The sequence below is a fragment of the Lolium rigidum genome, chromosome 2 (genome assembly GCF_022539505.1).
Source record: "Lolium rigidum isolate FL_2022 chromosome 2, APGP_CSIRO_Lrig_0.1, whole genome shotgun sequence".
Lineage (NCBI taxonomy): Eukaryota > Viridiplantae > Streptophyta > Magnoliopsida > Poales > Poaceae > Lolium > Lolium rigidum.
Window position 1 is genome coordinate 252,091,457 of NC_061509.1, and position 27,007 is coordinate 252,118,463.

General features: G+C 46.2%; 2 protein-coding genes across 2 annotated transcripts; both read right to left on the bottom strand.

Moving 5' to 3' along the window:
- Positions 1-492: 492 nt before the first annotated feature.
- On the bottom strand, positions 493-13,686 carry LOC124688542 (prolyl-tRNA synthetase associated domain-containing protein 1-like). The gene is made up of 12 exons (XM_047222206.1): positions 13,613-13,686; positions 13,218-13,277; positions 13,069-13,122; positions 12,914-12,974; positions 12,753-12,829; positions 12,205-12,254; positions 8,508-8,590; positions 8,027-8,097; positions 7,805-7,955; positions 3,890-4,023; positions 3,722-3,814; positions 493-724 (listed from the first exon to the last, which is right to left on the bottom strand). Exons 1-12 carry the CDS (start codon positions 13,649-13,651, stop codon positions 629-631), a joined length of 969 nt encoding a protein of 322 aa, XP_047078162.1. The 5' UTR covers positions 13,652-13,686; the 3' UTR covers positions 493-628.
- A 1,063-nt stretch (positions 13,687-14,749) lies between these two features.
- On the bottom strand, positions 14,750-15,800 carry LOC124688543 (ethylene-responsive transcription factor ERF014-like). The gene has a single exon (XM_047222207.1). It carries the CDS (start codon positions 15,642-15,644, stop codon positions 14,955-14,957), a length of 690 nt encoding a protein of 229 aa, XP_047078163.1. The 5' UTR covers positions 15,645-15,800; the 3' UTR covers positions 14,750-14,954.
- Between the last annotated feature and the right edge of the window lie 11,207 nt (positions 15,801-27,007).

Here is a 27,007-nt window from a genome sequence, read left to right on the forward strand (position 1 = left end):
GATGCAAGTCACTATGCCAAGAAAACCTCAACATTTGGTCAAGTCATCAGGTATCAGCCCCTTCAAATTTTTTTTTTTGGCGAAACAGGTCCCTGCCATTCATGCAATCAACAAAGATCTGCCGCACATACATGCTTACTGACTTCAAAACTTTGTTGGCAATTAATTGCAGGTAAAACATGACGCCCCTGTAAAATCATTATGCGAGTTCAACCGCAATGGTGGATGTTCTGGATGCACTGGAGTTGCAGAACTGCTACTGTAATTAGAAGCTGTAGATGAAATAGAGGTCACTTTGATGCAATCCATGCAATACTGGACAAGGTGGAAAAGAACGGCCCAAAATGTAACTGTGCAACGCTCAATGTAATCAATGGTTATGCAGAGTTCTTATTCTATAGTAGCCCAGTTGAAGAGAACCTAGAGACTGAAGCAGTCCCGCACGGTAAACTCCCAGCAGGAGTGGAAGCAATTGAGTAAATCCATAAACAATCACCAATACTTTCAAGTGATATATCAAATTGGAACATCAACGAAGAAGTATATATACTATGATTAGATTTTACACTGATGGGCATACAAAATTGACTAAAATCAACCCACTGTCTCTTGTATCGAATTAACCAATTTATTCCCGGGAGGGCAATCCACTTTTACCGTAATTGAGCATAGTCTTGACGCCGGCATCAAATCCTGTGGTGTATGCTGCACTTTTGAACAAACTCTGCATTTAAACATTCACATTAGACATCCGCAGTCGCAATGTATATGTTATGTGTCACATATATCATCAAAACACCCTCCACATGTCTACTACAGGGATAAACTGAACTTTGGATCAGATTAACTGAAGTCTAAAGTGCAATACACCATACAGAACTTGTGTGAAGCAAGGCGAATTAATTCTATCTTGCGATACCGACAATTTTTCATAAACATGACTCGGACAGCAGGAGGATAAACTATTTGCATCTGAAAAAAGGGACTCCTATGAGTAGATAATTCTATTGTCACATGGCTCAAGATATCATCTTAATTCATCCGCTTTTAGCACAATGACAGAGATACCTTAAGTATGATTTTATCAAGCTAAGATTGGAATTTCCAATGGAAAAAGCATAATGTGATGTGCTGGAACGGGAGATGCAATTTTCTGTACTCTATGCCATCCTTTAGCAGCATCCACAATCCAGTTACTTTTAGTGGAAGCCAGGATTTCAAATTTATATCATTTGGAGTAATAAGCAATGCTAGTTACTCAGAGCATCTCCACTCGTCCCCCCGAACAGGCCCCCGGCGAGCCTTTTTTACATCCGGACGGCGTAAATCGGCCCAGTCGCGCCCCCGGTTCCTCGTTTTCGTCCGGATTTGGCCCTTCATCCATCCGGCGATCCCACACCATCCCCGGCCCCCGGGGCGCGCTCGGGGACTCCGGACGAAAGATTTTGGCGCGAAACGTCGTGTGGACCCGCGTAGTCGGCGACTGGAAAACCAAATCCTGTCGATTTTCCCTCCAATTTGCTTGCATATCCCCATTCCCTCCAATTTGCTTGCATATCCCCATTCTCTCCCGCCGAAATTGGCCAATCTCCTCGTCTTCCAGCTCCAGTTCCCGGCGGCGTCTTCTCGTCCACCACCACTCTCCTCCTCGTCTTCTCGTCCACCACAATGCCGCCGAAGGCGCCGGCGAGGAAGATGCAGGCGAAGAAGACGAAGCCGCCGGGCATGTCGAACGCAGAGTGGGCGGCGGACGAGAAACGGCGCGAGGTGGAAACAAGCGACAGGGCGGAGAGGGTGAAAAGAGCCGCCGCCAAGAGGGCGGCGGCGGCGGCCCGAGACGAACAAGCGAGGATGATCGAGCATGGCCATGAGCGGCGGCAGCGATGTTCCCGGCCAATGGCCGACGCAAGGTACAACCCGGCTTCCCGTCGTCCTTCTCCCCTCGCCGTACTCGCCGTCGCCGACCGCCGTGTTCCAAGAGGGCGCCTACGTCCAACCGTCCGAGTCCACGCCGTCGCCGCCCGAGCTTGGACGCCGGCGGCGGCGCCGGCTCGAGGGCACCTCGCCGGCCCTGCGACGAGGGCCGCTCCCGTTCGATGCGACGGCGGCGCCGAACGAAGAGGAGATCCACGAGATGATCACCTCCGGCTCCATGGCCGCCGCCGCGAGCCCGGGGTTCTTCATGGCCGCCGCCGCCGCGTGCCCGGGGTTCTTCACGCAAGAGGAGGCGAGGGCGACGGCAGCGCGTGGCGGCGCGCAACGAGCATCGGGAGGATGTTGCCGACGGAAGCCAAGCCGTCGAAGAAGAAGATGAGGAAGAAGAAGAGCCAACACAAGCCGCCGCCAACCCGTCGAGGGGAAGAAGAAGAGGAAGAAGGACTCGCCGCTCGCCGAACCGCGTATCAAATGGACGCCGAAGGAAGAGGAGTGCCTCGCCGAAGCTTGGATGACCGTGTCCACGAACGGCATAATCGGGGCCAATCGGTCGTTCGACACATGCGGCTTCGAGTGAGGCGGGCGTACGAGGAGCGCAAACTCGTCGATCCCTACTTCAACAAGACGAACATGAACGTGTACCGGGAGACAAGGCAATGGCCACCCATTGGGGGATCATGCGGACGGCGTGCAACAAATGGCACGGCATACGGGAGGAGGTCGACAAACGGCCGATCGGCGGCCGGGACTTGGAGCAAAAGGTATGCTCCGTCGACCCCGCATCACCGAGGTACATCGTCGTTAGCCGACCCGTATCGCCGTGCTCTTTTTTCCTCAGCCTGCGCCGAGCTTTGGACATGTACACGGACGACACCGGCTCGTGCAGTTCAAGTTCCTCAACGTCTACGCCCGCCTCGAGAACTGCGAGAAGTGGAAGGAAACTCGCACGACCCTCTCGAAGAGCAAGACCGAGCAGTACAACCCCGACGCTCCGGCGGCTTGCGCGGCGGAAGGGCGCCCTAAACTCGGCCAGAAGAAGCTGAAAGCGCTCAAACGGACGGACAATCCCGCCGATAGGATGCAGGCGTCGATCGACAAGTGCTGGGCCGACTTGAGGTCGCACGCCGACGGGAGGAATGACAAGTTCGACGGCAGGTGGCGGGAGATGCTCGCCAACCAAGGCGTCCGGATCGCCCTCGTCGAAGACGACGGCGGCGGCGAAGAAGAGGAACACGGACTTGGCGTTCCCGATGGGCGGCGGCGACATGGAACCGATGGACGAGGAGACGAGGAATTGGTACCGGGGCCACCGCGGCCGACATCCTCCGAGCCCCTCCGCCGGTCCTTCGTCGTCTCCGCCGGCTCCTACCTCGTCTACCTCACCATCTACCTCGTCGACCGCGGCTGCTTCGACGTCCACCGCCGCTGCTTCCTCGTCGGCCGCCGCGGCCGCTTCGGCCACGGCGTGTGAGGAACTCGGTCCGTCCGGACACCGCCGTGCCGGCCGGGACTGCCGACGAGCTCGTCTCCGTGTAATTTCCCTCCGATCGCCGATCCGTGGCTGATCCTTTTGCTCCTTTTGCCGATCAATCGGCCGTACTTGTAGCGCGGGACGGCGATTTGTTTGAATTTAAACTCTATCCGCCGAACTCCGGGTGGACGACTGGAAATACGGTACTCCCCACGACTTAATTTCGTCCAATCCGGCGGTTGTTTCGTCCGGATTTGGGCGTGGGGAGCGCCAACGAGTGGGGATGCTCTAACAAACAGAAGAAGAGAAACTAACCGCTAAACTATCGACATTTAGAGCCGCTCGTTCTTTAAGGCCATCCAATATTGGAGAAAGCTCATCCTCCTTTATATTCAATTTCTTTGATACCTGCAGGAGAATACTTATCAACACAAGGGGCAAGCACCATCTAAGAAAAATTACATGATAAGGTCACTAGATTACCTCAGATATGAACAATGGGGAGATGATCTCAAGCACATCTGTTACAAATTTCTCAACATTTGCACCATTAGTAGGAACTTTACCCTCTGAACTTGATGTCACCTTGTTCTGAACTTTGGACTTAGCTTTCACATCTGAAGAACAGAAATGCCATATTTACTCTTGAGAGTTGAGAAGCTTCAGAAAGCTCATAAATAATGTTGAATGCCTAGAAGCATAGGACAATAAGCAACAAAAGATGGTGTATTCTCCCTGCACAGTATTCAGTATTCCTATCTCGTGCAACCACTTACAGATATTTCTTCAGAAATCAAATTACTCCTAGAAATTGATTGATGTGCTACGGTTGGCTAGTCTCTATCCTGATAAGAAATGTGTGATAATATTCCAGGTATATTAGAACATACATGTCAGGTAAACCAAATTACCCAGATTGTACCAGATCTATTGCTCCACAGGCCCACATAACTGGCCATTTCCATGGAGAAATGAGCTGTTGGGTAAATACCTAAATTTTTCTAGCTGACGGGCAGTGTACTCTCTTGCTGGTGAACAAACAAAGGTACATGACAAACAGGCAGCTGATCTCCTAGGAAGTAACAAACATGTCTTCGCAGCTCTCAACCCTAGTTCTACAACCATATCAAGTGCAAGTTCATTCCATCTTTGACGGCACAGTCTTAGACATAGTTCAAAGTACCCAACATGACTAGCAATGATATTGGTGATACATATTACCTTTATGTTTCCTTGCATTATATTTTAGTACATGCTACAGAAACTTCGCTCGCACCCATTAACAACCACACCAATCTAGGCATGCTACACAAACTCAATTGTGGTGATGTTGGACAGGCTTGTTAAAGTGAAGAGCTCTCTCCAAAACATGGTCATTAGTCCTGAGTGGGAAGTTTACAAAGAGAATGTTCTGGAAAAGGAAGTTCAAGCTGCAGCTAGTCAGGGAAAAGATACTCAGTGATGTGTGGTGGGATAAGGTGAACTACATTCTCAAGTTTACCGCTCCTATCTATGGAATGATACGTTTGGCGGACACGGGCACCCAATGTCTTCATCTAATTTATGAGACGTGGGATTCAATGATTGAGAATGTGAAGAAACAAATATATTTCTTTGAAGGAAATGAATTAGAGGATACGGATTGTTATTTCTTCAATGTTATTAAGGAAATATTGATCTCAAGGTGGGCAAAAAGGAAATATCCCTCTCCATTGCATGGCCCATTCACTCAATCCAAGGTACTCCATCTTGCTTGTTTTCCATGTTTGAATTCTGATAATTCTATAGTCTCTAGTTCTCTACATGTTATGAGTTTTAAATTTTGAAATATGCTTCTACTCTCTTGTTGATACTATAGTGCCAAGTGGCTTGCACAAGATAAAAACCGTGAGCCCCCCCCCCCCCCCCACCCACCCCACCCACACACACAACAAGGATGAGGAGGTGTCCAGAATGAGGAAATGTTTCAGGAAGTTTTTCCAGAATGAGTACACCAGGTTTGCCACTTCTTCCGAAGAATTTAACGATTGTGAGTCCATCAATGATAGATGGATGAGCAGTCCAATGGCATGGTTCATCAATTCCTTTATTGCATAGCTTGGCTATTAAATTGATCAACCAAACCAGCCTCATCTTCTTGCTGCGAGAGAAACTGGAGTACTTATAGCTTTATACATAGTGTCAGCAGAAATGCCTTAACTCCTGAGCGTGCACATGATTTGGTGTATACCCATTATAATTTGAGATTGCTCTCACGAAGATCAGATGCATACAAGAAGGGTGAATCACTTATGTGGGATGTGGGAGGAGAAGCTTTTGAGTCTCTAACGAATGTTGGTCTACTTGAAGTTGCCAATTTGTCAATTGATGAGCCAGAGTTGCAAGCTATCTCATTTGGAGATGTGGATGCCAGCGTGCTCAATTTGGAGGAAGAGGATGAAGCCTAAATGTTCATGTATTATGTGGTATTGTAATATGTCCAACTTTGTATTGCCAGTCTGCCACTTATCTAAACTGCTATTTGCTATCAGCCAATGTAATATTTGAACTGCAAGTCTGCCACTCATATAGTCCTATGTAATATTGAACTTATTTATGTTATTGTCAAGTGTTGTAGTCCCTCCGGTCCATATTAATGGACTCTACTTTGTCTAGAATCCTATGTATCTAGTTAAGTTTTTAGACTAGATGCATGTATCTAGACAAAGTTGAGTCCATTATTCCATTCATTATTTAAATTATAAGCTTACAGTTCAAGTGATGAGTGAGTGTTAAAATGTTAACTAACATTCTATCTGTCTGTCTTTGGTCTTGTACTCTTGTAGTTGGAACATCGAAGCTAGCTTGGAGTTGGATTTTGGATGCTTAGAGCATCTTCAGCCGTCTCCCCGGGAAGGCCCGATTGGACGAAAACGGCCCAGTCGCGCCCCCGGATCCTCGATTTCGCCCGGATTTGGGCTTTCATCCATCCGGCGAGCCCAGGTCATCCCCCCCCCCGGGAGCGCTCGGGGAGTCCGGAGGAAACGAAAGCGCGGGAAACGTCGAGAAAACTTCCCGCGCGGCTTGTGGCCCCGACTTGTCGGCGAGAAAGGCCAATCGTCGCCGGTCAGTCTTCGCCGAACGCGTAGCTTCCACGCGGCGAGTTAATGCCGTCGTCTCGAATTCACGCGCGGCTCCCTCTATTTATCGCGGAACTACCGCGTCTGGCCGCATTCACCACAGCTGTCTCCCTTCTCTCCCCAGCCCAGTCTTCTCTCCCCAATCCTCCTCCAGCGAGCAATGGCGGTCCACGGAGACGGCGAACAACGGCTTCGGCCGGCGTTCCCTACACCAGTGGGAGGCGGGACTTCTGCACATGGCGGGCTACCCAGCGCGCCCGGAGGATGGCGCCTGAGCGCCGGGGGCGTCCCGATCCCGCCGCCTCAGGTGGGAGGCGACGCGCTCGACGCCGCGATCGACGCTGTGCGAGTCACCCTCAGTGACGAGCAGCGCGCGGAGGAGCGGTACCTCCCCGACAACTACGACACCTGGAACGAATTCTTCCGTCGCCGGTACGAACGGGAACTCGCAGCGTACGACGGTCCTCCCCCTCCTCCAGCGCGTAACAACGCCGCCAGCCGCCGCCGCTGGTGGAGCGCGCCAGGCCGCACGCTCGAGAATGTGCTCGCGCACATCGAGGACGGCAACTCCCCCGTCCTGGGGATGCCGCCGCCGCCGGCGGTGCCTTCCGTGTCGCGCTGACACGTCCTCGTCGGGGTCGACGTCAAGGTTTCGGCATGTAGAACACCGTTTTTAAATTTTAGTTTATGTTTCCCTCTGGCCGAATTCAAATATATTACAGATTCGGCCTATATATGTAAAACTCGCCTATATATATTAGATATCTCAAAATTTCGCCTAAGTTTCAACGTTTTTCGTCTATTTCTGTTTGAATTCAAATACTTTCGGTCTTTCCCCTCGGCTCGCCGCTGGGAAAATGGGCCTCCCCAGGCCGAGTTTTACATCCATCCGGCACTAAATAGCGCCGGATTTTGGCCTGGGGAGCCCAGCGGCTGGAGATGCTCTTAGGAACAAGGTAACCTGCTATTCTATTGTTTGATTTGTTTCCAGCTAGTACATTCTAGATTTTAAAAACTATTAAAACGTATCTGCGTATTTGTGTTTTTTCAAAATGTCGTATTTCAGTATCTACATCGGCCTGATACTGATACCCGTGTCTGTATCGGTGCCGCGTAGCAGATAGCGAACAGAGCGAGTCAACTAAATTTTGTTGATTCATCAGAGGACCATACAACTGAATCAGCCAGCATTTGTTTACCAATATAGCTGTTTATACAAATAAAAAATGTCTGACCAACGCACAGAAAATAAAGAACATGATGCATGGCAATGGCTCACCTGGTAGACATGTTTTTTCTTTGGGCACGTCTTTGGTTTGAGCATGTGTAGGTGTCACGTTCTCAACTGATTCTTCTGGGAAACTGAGTGCACCAGAAGGCACAAGATCTGCTAGATCAGGAGGATTATCTTTGCCTACCACTGGTGAGGCCTGGATTAAAACAATGATGTTAGTCTCTCAAATATTTCTAAGAAATGATAAGCTGGTGATCCAAAGATTACCTCCAAGTCTACATAAGCTGGCTGCTTCCCAATGGAGAGGAGAAACTTGTCAAGGTTGCTTGAACTGAGAGCTGAGATGAATTAATCGGGAATTAGCAAGTAATTAATCAAAAGTTCAGCATTAAGCGCCCCTCAATTGTTGCCAAAATGCATAATATTAGCCATGGTTTTAAAGGCGTCGCCTAGGCGTCGCCTTAGGGACGCCTAGGCGTCCAAGCGCTCCCCCTCCGCCTTAGAAAAACGCCCGCCTTAGGCGCCTAGGCGTCCAAAGCGTCCGCCTAGGCGTCGCCTAAGCGTCAGAGCGCCCCCCCTTCGCCTTAGGACGCCTTGGCGCCTTTAAAACCATGATATTAGCCATACAAAGATACATCATCTGGGCAGCCTTTGCGAAAGTGTGGTAACATAACAGTGTGATTCTATTTATTAAATGCACGTAATGAAAAATTATAAGTGAGGGAAGTGATGGTAGAATGTTTCATACCAATAGTCACATCATTTGTCAGTGGATGGAAGTAGCAGCTCTTTTTGGACTTGAACCCTTGGTCCAGTAATAATGAGACAGCACTGCAAAAAAGTATATGAATCATTAACAGCAGAGTACTTGGGAAGGCAAAGAAAAAAATATAATATAGGACAGTAATACAGATCAATACGAAAGACCAATACGGAACACGTGAAAATCAAAGAGCTTCCAAATAATCTTGCATATGGCTATAAGCATTTCAGCTGGTTCATCAATACAATTTCTCATCTTCAAACTGAACAATGGGGACCGTTTACACCGGAACCCGACAAGGTTTTCCTCCATTAGGGGCCAGGTGGTACGTAATTTGCCCCCATGGGGACCTTCACGGCACCATAGCCTCCCCATCGGGTAGAGTGGGGCGGGGAGCGTTCCACTAGTCCCCAGACCCGAACCCCACGGACCCCCATCTGTATTGAACAGATCGCAAAATTTCGCTAAGGCTTGCTTATTTTCCGCTAATAATCAGACATTCACGCATTCGTTAATGCTTGTTAACTTCTGCTAATAGTGAGATTTATAACCAAATTTACTTCTATATAAGCTATCCTTTGGTCAAACCCTCGTTTTCACCGTAATTTTCTATCCCTGTTTTCGACCATTCCACCGACCACCGTCGTTGTTTATTTCCGATCACGAGGACGCGCAGGGAGATGGAGTATTACACTCCCGACAACCAGCCGCCCCAGACAGATAAGAGGCCGCGGAGGGCTTAGTGTTGGGCGTTCGGCGTCGGCCGGCCAGTGCTGAGGTCAGCAAGCACTCGGTCTTCCGCCTCCGGCATCTAGGGAGCGGCCTAATCCCTGGATGCATCCCAGGTGGACGCCCACCACTGCATGCTTCAACTACATGAGCAAACATGCTGCTGCTGCTGTAGGTTCCACTGCTGTCCGGGCTAACAAGAAGAAGAAGACCAACACGTGAGTGTCTAACTTCTCATGCCAAATTGACAACTTCTTAGATTAGATGCATGTATAAATACATGATTGTGTGAATCACTGATCCACAACATGCGTAGTTTTTATTTGCATAGATTAGAGACATTGTGGATGTCATTGTGTGGATCGGTAATGCCCAGATCAGTTTGCTTGAATGCTAACCATTTGTCGTCTCATAAATTCAGTTTAGATTAAGGTGTACTATAGGTTAATTTGCCCAACTATTCAGTGAAATAATTAATTTATATACAGATTTATGTACACACTGTACTCTGTTCATTCTTTATTTAACATGCTAACTGGATGGAAATCTCAGTCGTCAGTTTTAGGGCTCACGTTTTATAGTGAATGATGCATATTATTGATAATGAAATCCTTATTCTGTGTAGCAGTGATACATTTGTTAATATTTTTTGTTAGAAGCTAAAAGTGTTAAGAAGGACCATAATACATAATCAATTTTAATCGAGCTGAAGGTTATGTACAGATCTATTGTTGATAGTATGGTCAGACTAGCAACTGACCAATGACTTGAAACAACTGAATTTCAGTAGAATCCATTCAAGGACAATACAGAAAAAAAAAATCTGTAAACAATTTGGCATCACTACTGAACTTTTGGAGGCACAAGTCTGAAGTATGATGCAGTCTAATTTGCACCCATATAACACAACCTAGGAACTAAATTAGTTGATACTCAATACTTCCATCGCTGACCTTTCATTACATGTTCAGTTTTAGAACTCCACGAAGTTAGATTTCCTAGATATTTCACCTCGTCATTGTTGTATTGATTCACTATGTACTGTTATTCTCTGGGACAGGTAATCTGGTAAGTAGTTTCAGTTGTTTCAAGTCATTGGTCTAATCTAAGAAGTCGGCAATTTGGCATGTTGTTTGATACTACTGAAATTCAGTTGTTTCAAGTCATTGGTCAGTTTTTTAATATTGTGCGAACCTAGTGGGAGTGCCGACAAAAGCCAAGAGGCAAAAGAGGATGTTCAAGAACCTGCAACAAGTGAAGAGGAAAGTGCTAACGTGGCTGTACAAATATCTGATGATGGTGAGGGACAAGAAGAAGATGTTGAGGCCAAGGCTATTGGAGATCAAGGAAAAAATTCAGTCGAGAACTACACTTTCGATCAGGAAATTGCTAGGAGGGAGTTTGCTAGCATGATTGTGTTGCGACGAATATACGTTATCTTCTATGGTTGATCATACAGGGTTTCAGGGAATTGTTACAGCACTTCAGACGCTCTTCAAAATGGTCACACGGAACACTATTAGGTATGCACTTCAGGACCTATCCATCATTGTTATGTTGTACATTACTTCAATTTATATTAATGCAAAATTTGATTCTCGATTTCAATTTTATAGGCAGGACACTATTGATAATTACAAAGAAGAAAGAAAGAAAGACGGCAATTGAATTCATGGTTACCAACAGATCCAGAGTGGCCATCACAACTGGTGTATGGACATCTGATAATCAAAAGAAGGGATACTATCACAGCCCACCTTATTGATGATAATTGGAAGTTACGAGTGTTTGTATGAGGTATATGAATCCTATGATGCAGTACAAAGAGTATAAATATTTCCTTCTGAACTTGTTAATCTGTTTTCTAATAAACCGTCAATGGTGTCTTCTGTTTTATTTAGGTTCATTTATTATGTGCCAGCTCCAAATATGGCACTAAACACGTGTACACTATGGAAAAGTCTGTTCTAAAAAACAAAATCACTACCACAGGTTTTATGTGAAAATTTGTGTATACATTGTCTTTTATCATCTCCTATAATCTATGCTAGAAGTCATTTAACACATTTTTATGTGGCAAATTTTGCTTCAAAAGTTTATGCTATATTAGAGTGGTGCATCACGGTGGCTTGAAGGCCAGCTCCGCCCCTGTCTGTGATTGAGTTGCATTTGCATCACTTCAAATATTGGAAGAAGAATAAAAAAGATGCTGGTCCTCTGCTGCTGCTGGTCTGCAATAAATTATTTTGCTACTCATAAAGTTAAATCGTGTGTCACACCCTTCTGTGGCATCACGTGAACTATGTGAGTCAAACACAAGTACTCTTTATGTCTTATGTGTGTCAGTGTGTGGTGCTGTGACTCTGCACGTATGGAAGTTATATTTGAACTTGAATCTTTGCAATATTTTAATGGTATGTCTATTATTTCATACTTACCGTTTAATAATTTCCCCTTGCTTCATACTTGGTGTTCGCTGCTGCTACAAGTGTTCCCTACTGAAATCGGCAGTGATGTAGTTGTTCTCTACTGAAAAGTGCATGCCTGCATTTTTTTATCAGCCTGATCCATCTATGTTGGATGATTGTGTGTCTATTTGAGTCGAGGGTAGGCAACCTGTGGGTCTGCTATACCCGGTGGGCGGCGGGGACGGGAAAAAATAGTCCCCAAGGTGGGGCGTGGGGATGGGTACGGGTGGATTTCACAAGCACGGGACGGGGAAGAAAAGACAGTCCCCACGCGGGGGCAGACCCGTTGCCATTCCTACCATGGAATGGAGTAGAAAGTTCTGTCATGCTCATGATGGCATAACATGACCGGACCATCCTAAACAGTGCACCATTTATTGTTTAGGAACGCAGGAAGTGGACAGTTTTCAACATCCTTATAAGTCTGTCAAAGGTATGGCTTGCGAAGTAGAAAAAAATAATGGCGGTGGGAGGAGCCACCTTACCTCGCGGTCTCATTGAATAGCGCAAATGGAGTAACGCACCCTAACGGTACCTGGACATAGTCAAGGAGCGAGGAACACATTAACATGTGGAAAAACATGAAACTCTAATGTAAATAAATGAGCTAACCAGCAAGTAGGGTTGATTGTATGTCTCGAGCCAATTTACTACTACTAGATAAATGTTTTCATTTTAAGACTTCTTGCTTAATTTACCCAGCACTACAAATTTTGACATACAGCTTTTTGTAAGGATGGCGATCTTAACAATAAAAAGGAAGCCTTCCGAATTAACTACTACCTCTTTCTATAAAAGGATGTCGCAAGTTTGTCTAAATTTAGATGTATCTAGACACTCTTTAGCGTATAGATACATCTGAATTAGACAAATCTCCGACATCCTTTTATGGACAAGAGGGAGTACAAAATTTTATCAGCCATTCTTGACATGTTGTTGGGTAAACCTGACAAACTAACAGGACAGTAGGACACTACTTGCCACCTTACATCCAAAATCACGGAATCAAAACTATGCATAAACTGCAACTGACCTGAAGCACTTGACGTAAATTATCCTCAGGAGCCATTCGTACACCACCTTTCCCCAAACCAAGACGCTGGGACAGAACTAATAATTTTACAGAAAACAGATTAACTGACCTGATAACGAATTAAGCACCAGAAAACTGTAAACATCAACGAATTCACCTACTTTTCATGTCAACTTTGGTGTCAGCAAGTGCGGAAACAATGTACAGCCGGTGCTTCTTGTCCTGAAACCGACAACTCTCGGGCATCAGTGAATGGAATACAAGTCTATCGGGCTCCAAGGAATTGACCGTCCATTAGTTCCAACAACATGCATACCTTCAAAAGCAGGTTCTTAGTCAAAGCACCTCCCAGATTCCCCACATGTTTGGCCTGCCATGGCAGAAGTTCAGTTAGAAATCAAATCACAGTATATCATCAACTGGAGGCCATTGCAGAACGAAGCATGAACTCCACGGTTCACAGACCTGCTCCTCGACCGTCAGCACAACTGGGTGGTCGTAGCGCTCAAAATCGATCTTAAGCTCCTGCAGAGAACAGGACACCAAAGTTAGCCCTGGCTACATTGCAAATTTGTAAAGCTAGGAAGTACCAATGCAAGATAACGCCGTAGTCGTGTGATGTAAAACCCTACTGTCCCCTTTGCTAACAGCTGCGAAACTAAATTCGGCCGTAGCCACGCCTTCACGCGCTAAGATTAACAGCTAGCTACCCACTGAATCAATCTCGTCGGTTCGACGACCAGGGGCACCGGCGGGTGATGGAGATCAATAGAGGCGATCTCCGCAGCCCAGGGGGAGGCGGCGCACGGAGGAAGCGGCCGGGGAAGGCACGGGGGCGAGAGAGAGGTGGCAGTAGGTACCTCGAGGCGCGCGAGGAGGTCGTCCTTGGTGTACCCCATGGCTGACGGCGGCGACGCGGCGGCGGCGGCGGCGGAGACGGAGACGGTCAGGGAAACACACACACGAACTGCTAGAGCTGGGGGCGGAGGCGGATGCGGATGCGGGCTGGTTAAAACACTGCCGGACCCGAATCGCAGCCGATACTCTTTTCAAGCGAAAAAAATGTAATCTTTTACCTTGCTTTCCACATCCTGGTCCGACTAAACAAATAATTTTGAATTAAATCTTCTGTGATAACCAGCTGTTTTACATGACAGCGAGAGGATACTCTATGTTGCTTTTGACTGGAAACCCTACTTGATAGCGACTGCAGCATCTCAGCTCAGCTCGGACCAGAACCACATGGATTCAGTTAACAGTTGATCAACTCTCGCGGGAATTAGGGAATTATCATCGAGGATACATCCAGTAGAATAGGTTTTCACAATATATCTAAGAATATACATATCGAGTCAATCGTAACGCTCTACTGCAGTCTGCAAATACTCCACAGATTAATGCAGACCCACACTGAACTGTTAGCTGCAGACACGACCGAGGATCCCAGAAATCCTGCGTGGACTAGATCACATGATACCTCAAATGCACTAGTAAAAGGACAATGCTTTGGACATGAGTAAGATAGAAGTACCACATCATGATGACCCATTACTTGCAATCGCAGAAAAACAGTTTTTACATCATAGCATGTCACAGCAATTCAGAGACCGGAGTTCATTAGCTCCATGAGAAAGAAAAATGGCCGTAAACATAAATAGTACTTCCTCCCTCTAGTAGGTTATGTAAAATTTATTAAAATTTGAATGTATTTAAACACTAAATAGTATGTAGATACATCTAAATTTTCACAAATCTCAGACAATCTGCATGGAACGAGGGAGTACATCAAATTCAAAACCCATTGCTTGCATACTTGGGGAAACAACTTTTACAATAATATATCTGGTTGAGGGGAGTTAGCTCCATGGGAAGCTTCCTTAAAACATGTAAGCTCTATTGGAGCTCCCCCCACAAATGCATAATTAGCCTAGTACGTGCAGGTACACCAACAGTACAATAAGTAGTGGTACTAGTATTTGACTAGGGATATATGAATGAAATAATCATCATTTTTTCGCGAGACCATGAGATGATAATTGATCATGGCGCGCGATTATTTTACCGAGACCAGTTCTTCTTGATCACGTAGGGGTAGTAGTAGTAGTAATTAATGTGTCAGTGTGAATTTGACCACTGGAAGCTTGAATTGGCGTCCATGGCCTTGGCTCTCGTCGTCGGAGTTGTCTGACGGGCTGAGCAGGATCAGTTGTAGGAGGAGGAGAAGCTCCAGAGGCTGATCTCACCTTCCTCCTCCCACTCGGCGCCGGGCGCCATGGCCGTGGGCGCCGGCGCGAAGAAGGTGCTGCACGGGTCCATGCAGTAGTCCATGCACTTGGGCGACTGGAAGAAGGCGTCGAGGTCCGCCAGCGCGCCGTAGTCCACGTCGTCCTCGTCCTGCGCCATGATGTCGCCATTGTGATCGGCGCCGTTGTCGCCGGCCTCCTCCTCCTCCGTGGAAGAGCCGAACGACGCGTCGCCGTAGCCGTAGCCGCCGCGAGGCTGGTCGGCGGCGCCGGCGTTCCAGACCGGCGCGGTGAGCTGCAGGGGGCTGGAGGCGGCCGCTGCCGCGAAGCGCTGGATGGACTTGGGCGACATGGCGGCGGCGGGGACGTGGAAGGGCAGGTGGACGGGGAAGTTGAGGTCGGCGGCGGAGCCCCTGAGGCAGAGCAGCGCGGCGTCGTAGGCGCGCGCGGCGGCCTCGGCGGTGGAGTAGGAGCCCAGCCATATCCGCGTCTTCTGGTTCGGCGCCCGGATCTCCGACACCCACGACCCCCAGCTCCGCATCCGCACGCCCTTGTACTGCTGCTGCTGATGCTGCCTCTGCCTCGCCGCCGCCGCCGCAGCAGCATTGCCGCCGTTCATTTGTCCCTCCTGCTGCGCATTCTTCACCATTTTTCCACGATCGATCACACTCACTCACTGACGCTAGCTCCTTCCTCTGATGCTAATTGATTTGAACTTTGATGTGCGACCGATGCTGATGGTTGGAAGGAGAGTGCAAGAGGAAGAAGAACCAGTGCAGGTAGTAGGAGTGGTTAGGTGTGTAGGTGAGAGCTGAGTGTTGTTGTGGCTGGTGCGTCCGATGGCTTATTTATAGGAACCAGCCGCATCAGCCTACGCATTTGTGAACTCAATATTTCTGCATTCTTTGTCTCACCTGAAATTGGTTGTGTGTCTGTAGTCTGTATTATAACCATTTCGTCCACATCACGCTGATATACGTACGCTAGACTATTTGTTTTTCTGTCGTAATGCATCTGCAATAATTCAGAGGAAAATGCCCTACGGAGGAATCCTATAGAGTGGCCAAGGAAGGAAGGATCGTGGTAGCTAATTCAGTCCTACCTACGTATGCAGCATGTCAGCGCCTCGGCAGCAACACGTTTTTTGCTTAGAGGTCGTTTGGTATCCATCATTTGAGCCTGGAATTCTGGAATTCATTTTGGAATTCTATAGGTGGGCTGTTTGGTTGCCACAGAATTGTGCTGTCATTTCATTTAGGAATTCCAGCAAAATGACTCCATGGGTAAACATGATTCCAAGCTGAAACCTGTCATTTGCAATTCTCTATGGAAGCCTCTACACATTCAATATTGAATTCTGCTGTCATTTGCAATTCCTGTGGCAACCAAACAAGTGTATATTTCTGAAATTACAATGTAAATGAAATGAATACATGTATTCATTTTAAAATGCTACAAACGAAATGAAAGCCTGGCTTCCAAACGACCTCTTAGAGTTCACTCAAAATTAAGCAAGGATGAGTTAGCTGCAGCAGATGCATGCTCGTTATGATTTGTGCAGGTGTTGGTGTGCATGCCGTCTCTTAGGCTGGTGCCAATGCACCGCCCGACTCCCGCCCCGCCACGTCAGCTTTTCTCTCACTCTCACCCCACTCTCACCCCACTCTCACCCCACCTTGCCAATGCATGGGCTATAGTCCCCACTCTCACTTCTCTCTCCTCCACATCACCATTTCTTTTTCACATTAAGTTATTTCACCCGAATTTTTGTAGACATTCAAAATAATGCAAAAAAAAGTATTCAACAAAAAATGTTACGGATTACATAATAATTAATAAAAATACAAATTATGTTTCTTGTTTTTCTAAATAGCCTATATGACAAGTGTGTACTTGTGTTTGTATTTCGAACTGAAAGAGTAAAAAAAGGAAAGAAAATAAAAGAAGGAAAGAAAATAAAATAAAAACTGACATTTAAAGAATAAAAGAAGGAAAGAAAAAAAGAAAAAAGAAAAAAAACCGCCTCCCGCCCCGCTCGCCCGCGTCGCCCCGCCTCTCGTCCCTCCTCTCGCCCGCGTCGCCATCGCGCCGCCCCGCCTCCGCCCCGCTCCCGCCTCCATCTCGCCGCCAACGCGGGCGACGGCCGGGCGGTAGCGGGCGCTACCGCCGGGCGAGCCCGCCAGCGCCCGCCGCTCCAGTCCCGCCCGCCTCCCGCCCCTCTCCCGCCCCGTCGCCGCCGCTACCGCCTCCGCTCCCGCCTGCGCTGGCACCGGCCTTATCTTGTTCGAACCGATGATTACTTGGAAATGATCAGCATTCTGAGTTCTACAGCTAGAAGGGTTTTTTTTTTCCTTGAAACGGGGCAAAAGCCTTATCCCAATCAATTAATTAAGATAAAGTTTAACAACAAAGTAAAAATACGAAAATACGACAAGGTTTCTATTCTTTCAGCACAAGATTACTCAACTTACTCATACACTTAGCACCCGCAATCAAATACTTATCGAATTGTACTACGGTGATCTTCTGCACTTGGGGATTATCAAGGCGTCTCGGTCATGCGAACCGTAGGGTAACACGCTTAAGGGCTCGGTGATGCTTGGAGATGTTTTTGGTATCATTGGAAACACCGGAGAATAGAGAAGAGAGAACCGAAATAGTTCCGTGAAGATCTGGAGGATGTTCGGAGTGATCTGAAGGGAGTTTTGGATCACTTAAAAATTAAATAATATGTATTATATATTAATTAAGTGAATTAATATTAAATATATAATCATGTAATAAAGGAAAAGGCAGCCCTCATTAATGGGCCCCTCCCGGAGGGGAGCCCATTAAGGGGCTGGCATTCCCATGGGCCAATGAGGTGGGGGCAGCTAGGGTTAGGGTTTAGGGCACATAGGCCACCTTGGCCAGCCGACCCCCTTCCCTTGGGCCCAACCGGCCATCTGCCCCCTTCGCCCATATATAAGTGGAGGCTTGGGCGGAGGAGAGCACACACAATCCCCCCTTGAGGGAAAATGAGAGCCTCCATGAGGCGCATCTCTCTCTCTCTTTCTCTCTCTCTCTCTCTCTCTCTCTCTATCTATCTATCTCTCTCTCTCTCTCTCTCTCTCGTATTCTCTCCCGCGCGTGGTTCCTCGAAGAATTGTGCATGGAGGGAGTCAACTCCACCCCACTATGTCGTTGCGCGGCTGGGATTCCGATCCAGAAGATCTACTTCCGCACTCTCTGCTGGATCGATAAACCGGGAGTCATCGTTGATCACCGTATGTGTGCGAAACTATGAGGTGATGCACTTGCGGCACTGGACGTTGTGCGAGGAGGATTGAACTCGACCCTGAGGTCGGTGGCGAAGTACGACTACATCATCCACGTTCTTGCGGAACGTTAACCCCTTTCGGTCTACGAGGGTATGTCATCTCCATTACAACATTACTCCTAGATAGATCTATGGAAACAAGATGCGCTAGATAGAATTTTTTGTTTTCTGCTATGAACCCCTGAAGTTATATATCTTGCTATCACATAGTTGTTTGGCTTGCTTAGTGACAAGGGATTAACTCGTCAATGCCTACAGATTGTAGACTTAGGGTTCCGTAAGAAGTAGAGGGCAAGTAGATCTCGAAGGTTCAGCCGAACAAAGGTGCTCAACTCAAGATTACGGTGGCTACGGTTACAATGATTTTCGATCCCTTCTTCCTCCCTCGGCTTCCCCTTTATATAGGAGGCGAATTAAGCCGAGGCTTTCTGTGACGTATAAGTTAGAAACTATTCGGGCTTGTTGGGTCTTTCCTATATTGATACAAGTTTCCTATTACAACTCTAATTTCCTAACCCAAAGATGTTTAACCTTCTGGGCCTCCAAAGCTCCGAGTTCATGGGCTTCATACTTTCTTATAGACCCAGGGTACTTTATTCGACATGCCTGCTAGGCATACCTATGTCATTAGCCTCCGAGATTTTGCTTGAATCGTAGAGTCGAGTAAAATATCCATCGTACGTCTGTTTAATAAAACTTTCGAGTCATGCTGAATTTTTTACTTAATTTTTATTTTGTACAAGGATAATGGTAAATGAAGCTGGCTCATCTGATGGATCAGGTACCAGTTAATTTCTCTCGTGGCAAACCCGCATAAACCTACTTTAAGTTCAAGTCACTGGACTCGAACCTAGGATACTGGTGTAATTCGACACGCGCCGCTTCAGGACTTATCGTGAATGGAATCCCAGCTTTACTTTATCAAGTACCCAACGCGTCCGTCGGGATTTTTCTTCACATCTGTTGATGCGGATAAAGTGGGAGAGCGCATTCATGTGCGATGCCACACCGCACATGAAGGATCCTGGGGTCTTACCTTCACGTACTCTTTTTCAATTCACGGCATTCAGAGTTTTTACCACGGCGGACGCGCTCCGAGAATATATTGTCGAGTGCCTTTGTACGGTGGAATTCTTCATTTTTCCGAGTCGACACATTAAACAATATCTTGACCTCCCGATGGGAGTACATGATGAGTTATATGTAACTCGAAGATGTATGTAAAAGTTCTTCGACTTCAGCTCTATATTGACTTGTTATTTTACTTCTCCTTCTTTTCCCTCTATATTTCATCGGGTGCGGGACCAACGCTCCCAATGGGAGTAGCCCCCGAGGCTACAACCGAGTGTTTGCACTCTGTTGTAGGCTAAACTTCTGAATACTTCTGTTCAGAGTAGCCCCCGAACATATGAATAGGTGCATGCATCTGAACATAGGCTCCTGAAATTTTTGCCTCTGACTTTGTATTGTTTCAGCAACTCAAAGATTTTTTCATCGCCATGACGTCAATGCTGACAAAAACCATGTGTGGCCACCTCGGGAAGACACGTCTTCTGGTGGACCTCTGTTTTGTGGGTCCAAAATTTCTGCTCGTCCCCCACGTCGCGCGAGTGGGACTTGCACGTCCTCCGATATTCCCAGCACGCGCGTGGTAATTTCCTTCTCTCCAAAATTAACTGTAAATTTTTTTTACCATGCAGACATGTGTATGGTCCAGTATCTTCCCCCATTCATCCAATGGTCGAGCCTCATCGTCTTCCAGGTTATAAAGTCTTACCATGGGCTTCATTTTTTCCCTTCACTGCGCCGCACAAACATTCGCTTCTACCATTGCTCTGCTCTTCTCCTTCCTTGAGCATCACATGCGACCATCTTCTTCTTCCTCTCTCTGCTTTGCAACTCCGCCACCATGCCTCCATGGACCAAACTCACCAGGAATGTCGCTCCCGGCACCGGCGAACACGTGGAGAAGCAGAAGATCTCCGGATGGGAGAGGTCTAAGATCTCGTCCTAGGACCACCGGATGCTCAGGAACCTGGGCCTGTTCAACAAGGAGGCGATGCAGATGTCAGGGGATGAGAGTACTCCTCGTCCTCCGACAGGTTTCCAGGTAAGCTTCGTTGACTTCCTCATTCGCGGACTATCTGTTCCTCTCCATGAATTTCTCCGTGGTCTTGTCTTCATCTATGGGATTAAGCTCCATCATCTGACCCTCAATTCTATTCTCCATATCTCCATGTTCATCACCTTATGCGAGTGCTTCCTGGGCATCCACCCTCACTGGGGCCTATGGAAACGCACTTTTTTTTAATCTCCGCCACAACAACTCGAAGAACAACATCTACAATGTAGGTGGTGTTTGTATCTGTGTGCGGCCAGAAGCCGGCTATTTTGACTTGAAGTTTGCCAACTCCGTCCAACGCTGGCGCAAGAAGTGACTCTACGTCAAGGATGAATCCTCGGATGCTCAAGAGTATGGCCTTGCTTCTTTTTACTCGTCGGAAGACATTCAAAGGCGCAAGTCTTGGGACGCAGAAGCTACAACCGAAGAAATAGCGGCCACCGAGTCTCTAATTGCTCGCATCCAAGAGCTCCAGAACACTAAAAGGGAGGAACTATCGGGTGTGCATATCATTGCACACTTTCTGCGTATTCGAGTGCAACCTCTTCAGGCTCGCAAAAATCTCCTTTGGTTGTATTCGCGCGCTGAAGACACTGACAGATCTTCCGAAGGTCTTTCTTTGAAGGATTTGGAGAAACTAGTATGCCACTTCACCTCTTTGAGCAAAAAGAGTGAAGTTCCTTCTTCCTGTCGCGTGGAACCATTCAGTGGTGTCCATGTGTTTCTGTAAGTGTTTTTCCTTCGAGTTTTACTCCTCCTTTTAATTGTAATTGTTTTTTCTTCGGGTCTGATAATTATGCGGTGCTCTCCCGCTCTTTCTGCCTGCAGGATCATGATACGTTTCCAACGTATCTATAATTTTTTATGTTCCATGCTAGTTTTATGACAATACCTACATGTTTTATTCACACTTTATAATGTTTTTATGCATTTTCTGGGACTAACCTATTAACAAGATGCCACAGTGCCGCTTCTCGTTTTCTCGCTGTTTTTGATTTCAGAAAAGTTGTTTTACAAATATTCTCGGAATTGGACGAAACAAAAGCCCACGTCCCTATTTTCCACGGAGTGTTCCAGAAGACCAAAGAGGAGTCGAGGAAGGCCAGCAGGGGGCCCTCCCCATATGGCGGCGCGGGGGGCCCCACTGCCGCGCCGAGACGTGGGGAGCGAGCCCCCTGGCTCCCCCAACGCTGCCCGTTCGCCTATTTATTCCTTCGTCCCCGAAAACCCTAGTACCGAGAGCCAAAATACAAGAACAGTTCCAGAGACGCCGCCGTCAACCCTAACTCGGGGGCTTCAGAAGATCTCCTCCGGCACCCTGCCGGAGAGGGGAATCATCACCGAAGGGCTCTACATCACCATGCCCGCCTCCGAACTGATGCGTGAGTAGTTCATCCTTGGACTACGGGTCAATAGCAGTAGCTAGATGGTTGTCTTCTCCTATTGTGCCATCATGTTTAGATCTTGTGAGCTGCCTATCATGATCAAGATCATCTATTTGTAATGCTACATGTTGTGTTTGTTGGGATCCGATGAATATGGAATACTATGTCAATTTGATTATTGATCTATCATGTATGTGTTGTTTATGATCTTGCATGCTCTCCGTTCCTAGTAGAGGCTCTGGCCAAGTTGATACTTGTAACTCCAAGAGGGGCTATTTATGCTAGATAGTGGGTTCATGTCTCCATTGAATCTGGGGGAGTGACAGCAACCCCTAAGGTTGTGGATGTGTTGTTGCCACTAGGGATAAAACATCAATATTTGTCTAAGGATATTTGTATTGTTTACATTACGCACAGTACTTAATGCAATTGTCTGTTGCTTGCAACTTAATACTGGAAGGGTGCGGATGCTAACCCGAAGGTGGACTTTTTAGGCATAGATGCATGCTGGATGGCGGTCTATGTTCTTTGTCGTAATGCCCTAAGTAAATCTCACAGTAGTCATCATGATATGTATGTGCATTGTTATGCCCTCTCTATTTGTCAATTGCCCAACCGTAATTTGTTTACCCAACATGTTATTTATCTTATTGGAGAGACACCACTAGTGAACTGTGGACCCCGGTCCATTCTTTTACATCTGAAATACAACCTACTGCAATCATTGTTCTCTTTTGTTTTCCGCAAGCAAACATCATTTTCCACACCATACGTTTAATCCTTTGTTTTCAGCAAGCCGGTGAGATTGACATCCTCACTGTTAAGTTGGGGCAAAGTAGTTTGATTGTGTTGTGCAGGTTCCACGTTGGCACCAGAATCTCTGGTGTTGCGTCGCACTACACTCCTTCACCAACAACCTTCACGTGATCTTCATCTCCTACTGGTCCGATAACCTTGGTTTCTTACTGAGGGAAAACTCGCTGCTGTACTCATCATACCTTCCTCTTGGGGTTCCCAACGGACGTGTGCTTTACCGTCACAAGCAGATCACCAAACCCTTTCTTCCCTTCCTCCACTACCTGAAGGTGGACATGTATCCGAGCGAGCCATCATCACCGACGACTCGCAAGAAACTTATGTTCGCGAGAGCGAACCCGTAGAATCTGATAAGAGTGCGGGTTCCTCTGACAAAGTCTTGGAGTCAGGACAAGGTTCTTGCTCTTCTCATACAAACTCTCCTCCTCCTGCTGCTTCTCCGGATAAGCTTGTGTAGTCATCGGCTCCGTGCCGTTCATGGCTCTTGCAGCTCTATCCCACGCTTCCTGCGACAGCTATACCTTTTCTCGTGGGCCAGTTCCAATGTATTTATTTTATGTTCCTCGTGTGAGATCTGCGGGATCGATGTAGGGATTGCCCAAATCGTCGAAAGCCTCAGACTCTTCAGCCTCTTGATGACCTACTCCCGTGATTAAACAGATCTGGTGATATGTTGCAGTTGTGTTTTCATCAGCCTCAGGATTGGTGACACCGTTGTATAGATCGGTGAAGACCTCCCTACTAGCAGTTGAGTTATTGGTGTTGGTGAAGTCGAAGTTGGTGAAGCTTTTCGAGTCGCTTTCTAGATCGGTTTCTGTGAACGACCCGAAAGTCATGTCACCGAACAGATTAACGAGTGCCCCGCCGCTAGCGGGCTTGGTGAAGCATGGCGACGAAACTTCCTTGTCGCCTAACTCGACAGATGATGTTGACGATCCCGAGAAATCGGGATCGACCACCAATGGTCCCGAAAATTTGGTGCCGCGAGACGATACGATCCTTCTTTCCCGACGAGGAAGCAGAAGCTCTCGAACGTCATCTTCGTCGACTCCTCCAGATCGGCATTTGCATGCAAACGGGCAGGCGGGTGAGGAACAAAATCGGTGAGATCAGGTTGGACTCGTTTACCTCCATCTATCGTGTTGCTTGCTGTTGACGATGATGTTGAAGATGCCATCGAGATCAGGACCTTGCAACCTCCAATTCCTGCAAACGGCGCCAATTGACGACTGATTAACTCGCCAATCCCTACAAATTGTATACTTAGGGTTTCGTAAGAAGTAGAGGGTAAGTAGATCTCGAAGGTTTAGCCGAACAAAGGTGCTCAACTCCCAAGATTACGGTAGCTAGGGTTACAATGATTTTTGATCCCTTCTTCCTCCCTCGGCTTCCCCTTTATATTGGAGGCAAAGCTGAGGCTTTTCGTGTCGTACAAGTTGCAAACTATTCGGGCCGTGTTGGGCCTTTCCTATATTGATACAAATTTCCTATTACAACTCTACTTTTCTAACCCGAAGATCTTTAACCTTCTGGGCCTCCAAAGCTCCGAGTCCATGGGTTTCGTACTTTCTTATAGACCCAGGGTACTTTATTCGACATGCCTGTTAGGCATACCTATGCCACTTAGCATAAGTTGTTGGTGCATATACATAAAACGTAGTATATATAGGTTTTGTGCTTGACAATTTAAATGCTAGTTTTATTCCGTATTTCTTCAAACCAACATCGTAAAAGTTTTACACTGCCTATTCAAACGCCCTATAAGCGGTATGTGTGTCCTTTCTCCCAACTCCCTACTGCTACCCATGTGGTACAAATGTTGATCAAAATTTTGTATGTCATGGTAAAGCATAGACAAATAGTAATATAACTTGATAGTAGCAACCTATTAAGGTACTACAAATACTAGCCCCCTCCGTAATATTATTCACTCGGCAGGCAAAACTTTGTCGAAACTTAATATTGAGTCCAAAGGAGCACCGTATGTTTGCGAAACTATGAGGTGATGCACTTGCGGCACTACACGTTGTGCGGGGAGGATTGAACTCGACCCTGAGGTCGGCGGTGAAGTACGACTACATCATCCACGTTCTAGCGGAACGTTAACCCCCTTCGGTCTACGAGGGCATGTCATCGAAACTATCTCCGTTACAACATTACTCCTAGATAGATATATGCAAACAAGATGCGCTAGATAGAATTTTTTGTTTTCTGCTATGAACCCCTAAAGTTATATATCTTGCTATCACATAGTTGCTTGGCTTGCTTAGCATAAGTTGTTGGTGCATATATGTGAAACATAGTATATATAGGTTTTATGCTTGACGATTTAAATGCTAGTTTTATTCTGCATTTCTTCAAACCAACATCGTAAAAGTTTTACACTGCCTATTCAAACCCCCTCTAAGCGGTATGTGTGTCCTTTCTCCCAACCCCCTACTGCTACCCATGTGGTATAAATGTTGATCAAAATTTTGCATGTCATGGTCAAGTATAGCGAAATTGTAATATAACTTGATAGTAGCAACCTATTAAGGTACTACAAATACTAGCTCCCTCCGTAAAAGTATTCACTTGGTAGGCAAAACTTTGCCGGAGCTTAATATTGAGTCCAAAGAAGCTCCCCCTCCCCCCACCCACTTACTAGTACCAATCTGGTAGAAATATGGATACAAGTTTTGTATGCAATAGCAAGTAAAAATTGTGATATAACTTGGCAGTACCCCAAACCAAACCCCCTACTCCTACCCATGTGGTAAATATGCATATCAAAATTTGGCGAAAATCCTGGAAAAAAATTATGCTAATACCATAAGAATGGAGGGAGTAGTACACATATGGTCCAAATGTGGATCAAAATATTGTATGCAATACCAAGTATATAAAAATTGAAATATATTATAATAACTTGGTGGTACCCCCCCACCCCCGCTGCATGTGGTACAAATCTATCTCAAAAGAATCTTAACATGTTAGTTTTTGTGCAATATGAGTAAGGCCTCCCCCAATGTTAGTATCATAGTTGGCACGATGCAATGTCATATAAGTAAAAAAAAGATGAGGTTGCATTGCAGTTAAGAAAAAAAAGAATAGTAGTAGCAATATCATATTATGATATTGTATGATATAATGGCGCCCAATACGATTTTTTAATGAGGATAGGTCCATCGTAAATGTCACCATGTTTATATACTATTAAAAGATATCTTTAAGATACTACTCCCTCCATACCGGTTATAGGGTAATTACGCATTTCGAGAAAAAAATTGACTACAAATTTAGTCAACAAAAAATAAGATATATGCCTCAAAAATTATATTATTGGATTCATATTCAAAAGAAGTTTCCATTGGTATGATTTTTATGGCACATATCTTATTTTTTGTTAACTAAATTTGTAGTCAAACTTTTTTCTTGAAATGTGTAATTTCCCTATAAACTGGTATGGAGGAAGTATCATTGTTTTATCATATACTACTCGTATTATATTACATTATACTTACTCTATAATATCCTTGCTGTGTGAGTGGCATAAAGACTTTAGTTCTTTATAGACACAAGTAGTACTAATATTATTGGTTTTTTCTTTGAAAAAGCTTAACAGTAATAGTAACTAGACTTAGTAAATTTTGGGAACCTATGCTTGCAACTGCGCCTGTTTCACACCCTCACATACAGCTGTGACTGAATAATGGATTTGTTACAATGTACGTAATACTTTTTTTTTATCTCTTGATCATACAAGAGCCTTCGTTATACTACAATACATCATATTTGTTGTTTTGTATTGTTCACTGGGCATATACCGTTAACCATGGTAACCGCAAATCCAATCGTGTTGGAGCTTTAAACTGAGGCAAAGGGGGGCCAATGCCCCCCTCCCCTGAAAAAAATTGCATTAGCATGTAATTCTTCCTACCGATGTATACATGCACGAGGGAAGTTATGATCACGATTCGTGGGTGTGATAAAGCCTCTATATCTTTCATTATGCGTGTTAAATTAGCAGCAACGTTTAGATTATTCATGCGGTTGCGCTTTTGAAAAGGGCATACCTATTAGCTACTAGATTGGTGCACTCTAGGGCAATGTACAATGAGACTATATATTTGGCAAAGTCACGTAGGATGATTGTTGGGCCGGAGTAGAGAGAAAAACATGCTTAAGTTAGGGGCAGTGCTAGAAATCCTCCGGAGGCTTTAAACTTTCTAGCCTCCTGCTTGCATGCGTGACACGTGTCCACTTTCACCTAAAATTTAGACTTTGCTTCATCGCAATAAAAAACCTCCCGCTTTTGCTTCCTTGAAGCAAAAAAGGTTCGACTAAAATAGAAGGAGTGTTGCGACTCGTTCAGACTTTGTTTCGTTGCA